This window comes from Lolium rigidum, chromosome 7, assembly GCF_022539505.1.
Source record: "Lolium rigidum isolate FL_2022 chromosome 7, APGP_CSIRO_Lrig_0.1, whole genome shotgun sequence".
Lineage (NCBI taxonomy): Eukaryota > Viridiplantae > Streptophyta > Magnoliopsida > Poales > Poaceae > Lolium > Lolium rigidum.
The window spans coordinates 281,664,275-281,671,963 of NC_061514.1; the positions used below are offsets into that span (position 1 = coordinate 281,664,275).

At 52.5% G+C, this 7,689-nt stretch overlaps 1 protein-coding gene across 1 annotated transcript; it reads right to left on the reverse strand.

Moving 5' to 3' along the window:
* Positions 1–651: 651 nt before the first annotated feature.
* LOC124677171 (cytochrome P450 709B2-like) lies at positions 652–3,116 on the reverse strand. Its single transcript, XM_047213171.1, has 4 exons — positions 2,675–3,116; positions 2,354–2,577; positions 1,756–2,000; positions 652–1,600 (listed from the first exon to the last, which is right to left on the reverse strand). The coding sequence occupies exons 1-4, from the start codon at positions 2,952–2,954 to the stop codon at positions 799–801; spliced, it is 1,551 nt and encodes a 516-aa protein (XP_047069127.1). The 5' UTR covers positions 2,955–3,116; the 3' UTR covers positions 652–798.
* Between the last annotated feature and the right edge of the window lie 4,573 nt (positions 3,117–7,689).

Below are 7,689 nucleotides of genomic sequence, written 5' to 3' on the forward strand. Positions count from 1 at the left end.
GTCCCCGCCCATCCCCGGCCGCCCCCCACGTAGGGAGCGAACCGCCTTCATGGCTGCCATCTGCAAGCCGAGAAGATGCCTGCCTCCGCGGAGACGCCGCAACAGGCTGATGGACGAGACGGGGAGAGGAGGGACGACGCCGACACCCGCCGGCCATCACCAAGCTTCGGAGCAAACGGCCCCGAGCACCTCCACACAGCCACCACCACCGACAAGGGACCAGCTGCCGCCACACGCCGCTCGCAGAGAGAGGCGCCCCAGCTGGCCCATGCGGGCCCAGATCGAGCCCGCCAACCCGCCGAGCCCGGGAGCCAGGTCCCGCCCGCCGCCGCCCCTGGAGCCGCCAGGACCGCAGCCGCCGCCGCTGGTCGCCACGCCGTCGCCGCAGCAACATCGCCGCCGCGCCCCAGCCCGCGAGACGCCCTGGCCTGGCGATTTCGGCCCGCGCCGATCTCACCACGCGCGGGGGAGGAGAGGCCCCGCCGCCGCCCACGACCAGCCTTTGGCCGGCGTCGCCTTCCGGGCGGCGGCGAGGGAAGGAGGGGGGTTGGGTGGGGACGAGAGGGGCGGCGGCGCGGGGGTCCTCTCCTGTCGCCCGCGGGAGCGACGAGGAGAGGGACGCGGTTTTTCACCCGTCCATGCATATGGTTCATTCCGATAATTTTTAATTACAAAATGAATACATTGTAGGATTAAAAATTAACTCACATATCTGCTGGTGTACAATACTGCTAAGTTGAGCCCTAGAGAATTAAGACGTCTTGCTACTCAACACTAGTATACACTATATGCATATCTCTACATCTCCAGGCTCTTTAGGATCATGGGAAGCCCAAACTTGGGCCGCAGCGTGATGACGTCCATGGGGGCATGTACGTACTTAGGTGAGAGGGAGAAGGAGAACCTCTGAAGAATCACGGCGATCACGGCCTTGGCTTCTATCATGGCGAAGTTCTGCCCTATGCACGACCTCGGCCCACTGGAGAAAGACAGCAATGCATTGGGGTGCTTCGCAGCCATGGTGACACCTTTCTCAAACCTCAAAGGCTTGAACTCATGGGCATCCTCACCCCAGACCTCCTCGTCACGATGTATCGTCGCGATGGGGATCGTCAGGACCGTGCCTTGGGGCACCTTGATGCCGCCGACCTCGAGATCCGAACCAGCCTTCCTCTGGATGACCGCTACAGGGGCGTATAACCTGAGAGTTTCCAGTAGGAACATGTTGACGAGCTTGAGTTTGTTGAGCATGTCGCCGGTGGGAACCTCGTTGCCGCACTCCCTCAGCACCTCCTCCCTGAGCTTATCCTGCCACTCCGGGTGCGTGCTCAGCAGGAACATGGTCCAGGTGAGCAGGTGCGAGCTGGTGTCGTGCCCGGCGAAGAAGAAGGTCTTGCACTCGTCGATGATCTCGTCCATGCTCAGAATCGGGTTCTCCCCGTGCTCCGGCGCGCGGGCCTCGAGCATAAGCCCGAGCAGGTCGTGTCCGTAGCCCATGGTGTCTTTGGCGGCCAGGCGGCTCTTGATGATGTTCATGAGCATTGTCCTCACCTCCTTATCGAGCTTGGATATCTTCAGGTTCTTTTTGGTTGGAAGGTACCTGAATAATTTGATCAACACGGGCTGGTTAATTTTCTGCTGTGTGAAACTGTTTACGTATTTTGTGTCCATTGGAACTGACAAAGGTGGAAAGGTAGGGGGTGAGTGATAGTGACTATTTCTCCCAAAGCTGCGTGGAAAGGTGTTGAGAATTACCTAAATCCTGGAATTTGGACGTTGAACACGGTGGAGAAGGCAAGAAACTGAAGCTCCCTCTGCGCGAGGAAGACCTTCTTCCCCTCCGTGTAGCTGCTCCCGAACGCCGTGTGGGAGATGACATCCGCGGTGAGCTCCTCAAACTGGCTGCTCAGCTCGATCTCCACCTCGCCGCCCTTCTCCAGTTTCGCCTTCCACTCTGACATCATTGACCCAGCACAGTCGGACATGGTCACCGTCATCATCTGTGGCACCAATTGTCAACGCGCGATCCATCAGCGATAGTGACACTCCTAATTGTGTACTTAAGACGACTTTTAAGAAACTAGTTTACTTAAGAAATGCAAAACAAACACGTAGGCCTAAACCCCAATTGTCAATGCACACAACATCAGTGAAAGAGACACGCCTAATTGTATACTTAGTACTAAAAAAATTGTTCCCTTCGTCTAAAAATAGGTGTCTCAATTTTATTTTGATACCTAGATGCATCTGTATCTAGACAAAAATGAGACACATATTTTTAGATGGAGCTATTACAAAACAATTGAACAGGTCAACGTACGAGTGCTGCTAGATCTGCACACAAGTCTCATACCTTGAGCTTGTCCATGTTGAATGCGGGGTAGACGACCTTGCGGTGGCGTTTCCAGTCGTCGCCGTCGGTGAGCACGAGGCCGTTGCCGAGGAGGCGTGCGATGTGCGGGTTGCCGATGTTCTTGGGGTAGAGGCCGTTGCGGTCGAAGAGCACCTGCTTCACCACGTTCACGTCGGCGACGCACAGCGTCGGCCTCGCGCCGAACCAGTACAGGAACGTGCGGCCTGCAGATCGAGCAAGGAACCATTAACGTCAGAAGAGGAGCATGATAGACGGCGTCGAGTTTCTGAAGGTAGAATTGCAGGTTAGGTAGATTCGTACCGTGGATGGGGATCCATTTGCGGAAGTGGGGCTGCACCAAGGGGACGAAGTCGTGGGAGCCGACGTCCAGGGCCGCGCCGGCGACGTCCGCGCGGAGCTGCTTGATCTCGGCGAGGTTGCCGGCGAAGAACTTGTAGCCCGGCCCGCCGACGCCCTGCGCGCGGAGCTGCCTGGTGATGGCGCGCGGCCGCAACACGAGGTACACGAGCGCGTTGAACGCCCACGACGCCAGCACCGCCGCCACGGCCGCGGCCACCATCCAGACTAGTCCTATGGTCATGGTAGTCGCCCAGGAGTCGGGAGCTAGTCGCTGATCAAGGTCGGCTCGGAGACTCTCGGGGTACGGTGGCGGAGGAAATATCAGCGACCTGACTGTATGGCTGTGCTTTCGGTACGAATGGCTGGTTTGGGTTCTGCTTGTCAGTCGAGATTGGAAATGTGATGGATTCTGTCTGAGTGAGAGCCGGGCCGATGAGGGTGATACTTATACGGGTTTGACCATCGACGGCGTGGATTGCTGGTGCCTGGTGGCCACGCGCGTCTCCTCGCGGTGACATCAGCTGTGATGCACGCACAAGGGCTCTTTCCTTGCACTGCATGGTCTCCGGCTCGTGTGAACGTGTGTGGTTTTGGCGTTTGGTGGCCACGGGCCGTTGGATCTACGCAAATTGTCAATTTCACATGGGTATCACAACGTGCCCTTCTAGATAAACTAGCTACAAGCCAATTTGCCGAGCGCGTCGTTTTAGTATGGCACCCGGGCATCATGAATCTCGTTTTTTAAAAAACTTTGAGAAAAAAATTAAATAGTTTGCACACTCGTAGTATACATAGTTGATTACATCCAGGTAGTATTTGTTTTGGATATCTTTCAAAACTTTGAAGTCAAGTTTTCAATTTCTTTTCCTTTTTTTTTTAAAAAAAAACGAAGGCTCCATGGAAAACTGCTGCTACCTGATTGCTCGGCTTCTAGAGCAAGAAAAGCAGACGTGAACAATTTTCACTTGTTGACACGATCCGGTGGCCACAAGGAAGAAATGAAGACACAGCTCCAGGGTCTACCACTTCATTTGTTTTCACGATTGACTTCTCTTCTTCGTTAGAATCCAATTTTCTTGTCAAACAAGCTCCTTGCCTGACAGGATAATACAGTAATAATAATGCACGCATACAAGTACAACGCGCTTGTGCCGTTCCAGCTAGTGCAGATTTAACTATGGAAAATGATCCAATCCCCCCGGGGGATAAGAGGCGCTGCAACCTCCGGCTCCGTAGCCGTTGGATGAGGCCCATCGCGCACGCGCTCACGCGGAAACGCCCCAGCATGACGCGTTATGGGTGGCCCCCACCAAAACCTTATCTCCTCGCGTCTCTCTCCCCCGCAACGCCATGAGACCAAAAAATTCACCTCCGGCTCCGCTACAGAGCCCCAGCCACGCCGCCATGCTCGTCGCCGCGCCCGGCCGCCGCGCTTCACCTGCCCGGCGCGCAGCCACCGCCTCCCTCGACCTCCTCCTCTGCCTCGCCGTGCTTCGCTTTCCTGCGCGTGGCCACCGCCTCCCCCGACCTCCTCCGCCGCCACCGCGCCATACTTCGTCTTCCCTGCACGCGGACACCGCCTCTCCCGACCTCCTGCTCCGCCGCCGGGCTGCGTCCTCGTCGGTTCCCACGACGAGCCTACGCGCATGGTCGCCGGCTCCCTTGACCTCCTCCACGTACATCCCTCCGAAGTAGCGGCTGCTGCATCTCCGAATTCGACGCCGCCCAAGGACCCGTCGGCGCTCCGGTGGTGGTGCTGATGTGGACATGGCTGCCGCTATAAGGTTCGGCCGGGCTTGCTGCAAGGGGGGCATGGCTTGCTACAAGGGAGGCCGGACTTTGCTACAAAAGTCGGCCAGCCTTGCTACCGGCGGTGGGCGGCGCTGCTGCGAGCGGCGGGAGGCCTTGCTACAATGGGAGAGAGGTTGCTAGCGGCAGTGGCTGTAGTTGCTACAAGGGGCGGGAGGCCTTGCGACAACAAGCACCCGTTTGTGCTACCTATGGTGGAAGCCTTCGCTGCGAGCGGTTGGGGTCTTCTCCGGCGACGGCATCTCCGGATGGCGCCTTTTTGCTACAAGAGGTGGGTCACTTTGCTACCAGCGGTGGAAGGCGTTGCTACAAAGGGTGTCCAACGTTGCTACCTAGGTGACGATGTCTTCTCCGGTGAGGTTTCCGACGAGATCGCCGTTGATGTCTCCGATGATGTCGGTTTTTGCTACAATAGCACATTCTTTTTTGCTACGATGTCTCAGGCGAGTTCTCCGGCAAGGTCTCCGACGAGCTTGGTCTTTTTATTTTATTTCGTGGGCGAACTGTTTTTTGCTACACTGAAGCAAAAACGGGTTTTTTTTTGCTACCCGGCAGCAAAAAGGACACGTGTCAGCACGGGAAGCAGGAGGCTGGGAAATCAAATCCCCCGGGGGATTCCTAGCACTGTCCTTTAACTATTCGCCTAGTAAAAGTTAAGTCAGGTAATGGTGGGAGTACTGTAATGAGTTGCGGGAATGCCCAAAAATGCCTAACGACTGATCTTCGTCATCTCCTCGCGAAACATGTTATAAACGCGACAAGTAAATAGCGAAGAGTGATAAAAAAAAACGCAGCGGAGACACGAGATTTAACGTGGGAAACCACATCCAACACAGAAGGAGAAAAAATCACGGGCGCCAGCCAGCAAAACTTCACTATATCGGGGAGTGATTACAAACGCCGTGGGTTATCTTATAATCTGATAAACCCTAGCCGGCGGCTTACAAGATGTATATATAGGCGGTGGCAACCATCCGTACCGCGGGGGCCTGCCGCCAACCGCACCCCCCTTCGCGGGCGTCCCTACAGGGCCTATACCAAATGCATATAATTTGGAAATATTTTTCATGAATGTTCTTAAAATATTAAAAAAATTATATATTTCTATTAATATACATGGTTAAACTTTAAAAGTTTGACTTTGACCAAACTTTATATGCAACTTATTTTGGGAAGGAGGGAGTATCTCACTGTCCAACAAGCCTTACACAATAATGCATGGATCCATAAATTCCTGGTAAATGAAGATTTCTTATGGCATCGGGCTCAACAATTTATCGACCTTTGGGTCTAACTACAACATGTTTAATGATAAAGCCATTTGGACCTTCTTGAAGAGTGGTCAATACCTAGCAAAGTTCGTTTATAAGGCTGAACTTTTTTGGGTTACTCTCCCCAAGATGAAGATGACTCTTTTTCTTTTGAAAGGAATACGGCCTTACAGTAATTTTTATTGGAAATAACAAGAGACCTAAATCTGCGTCCCTAGGGACTTGAATCTGAGCGGCTGGGTTGTACATCTACTTCGCTAACCAAGTGAGCTAGGCTCACTTCTCGGAAGGTTTTAAATAGGCTATGGATGGTGAGTTGATACGAAAAAATAGGTTGGCCAAATTATAGTGTTTTCCCCCTCTGTAGGAGGCATACGAGTGACCTGCCTCCTAATAAGTTGTCAGTTCACTACTAGGCTCTGGAACCCTCTTAAAAGATTGGATTGGCCTACCCGCGCATGATCTCGACCTTTAGCCACATATGCCCAATGATGCAACACTAAACCGCAAAGATATGGACTCACCTCAGAACTTGGGAGATTTGGAATGAAATGAACGCCCAGGTCTTCCTAATAAGCATGCCACACCTCTTGTTCTACTTGCTAAGATTAAGGATGAGGCAAAACTTTGGATGCTAGCTGGTGTGAAGCGGGTTTAGGTAAAATAATGCTAGTAGAATAGTCCGGTTGTATCACATCTTTACATTCTTCTAAACACTCTTGATTCAGTACACCCCACCCTCCCCAAACTCAAACGCATCAAGAGCCACTAGTGGAAAACAGGCCTAATGTCGCGGATCGTATGACTCTTTTGTTGCGGGCGGCCAGCCGCGACAAGGGAGGCGCGACAAAAGGTCCCCCTTTTGTCGCGGGTCGCTAAGGTCCACCACGTGGCAGCCGCGGGGCGCGCAGGGGACAGGCCCTTTTGTCGCGGGCGGTATTACCACCCGCGACAAAAAGCCCTCTACGTGGCGTGCGCACAACGCTGCTGCTTTAGGGTTTGAGGGGTGCAGCACCCCCCCCCCCCGCCACCGACCGCCTGTTATTTCATTTTTTTCATTCGAAAATAAAAGTTGCATATATTTGTACGCTACTAGAAGTGGTACACGTTCATTCATTATATATATATATATATAGATCGATCAAACAAATATTGGAAGCAAAAGTCGATTCCCCTTACATGTAGATTCCCCTTACATATATATATACATTTAGCTCACGATCGACAAGCGGTACTAACGACCGTCTATTTGGAGGTAGAGCATCTATTTGGACTAAACAAGCCTTTGTTGTTTAGTACTTCTTTAACCAAAAGTCCTGCCAGTTCCTCCGCAATTCCTAGTAGGTGTTCCTTTGGTTGGAGTCTGTCCCGCATGTAGTCGACCTATATACGAAAATGAGATGAGTATGACTATATCAATCTTGATAACGAAATATTGACGATAATAAATAAAGTTGTGAATGTTATTGCTTACGTTGAATTTATTGTTGTTCTGCTTCTCGGTGGTTAACATGCGAATGGACTCGCAAACGTAGTATCCACATAGATTCGTCCCTTGTGGCTGCTGAGGGCACGGTACAGGAGTAAATGTTAGCTTCTGCGCCAGGTACCCTCCTTATGATGGTTCTTGAAAGCTCTCCAAGCCCTGCCGGGCAAAAGAATGATTGAATGAGTGGATAATTAATTGATATCTCACGAAAGATATAGCGCGGCGATGAAGGAAATTACACTTGGAGCAACTTCTGCAAGTCGCGGAACCCGTCCACGCCTCTACTCAGTGGGTCTCTTACTTCAACTATTCCCTTATCAGCTTGAATGTCTAGTAGAATCCAGTGGAAGCTGCACATGTTATGTATATACATCAGGAATTACACTTAACATCGAGTTAGAAAAATT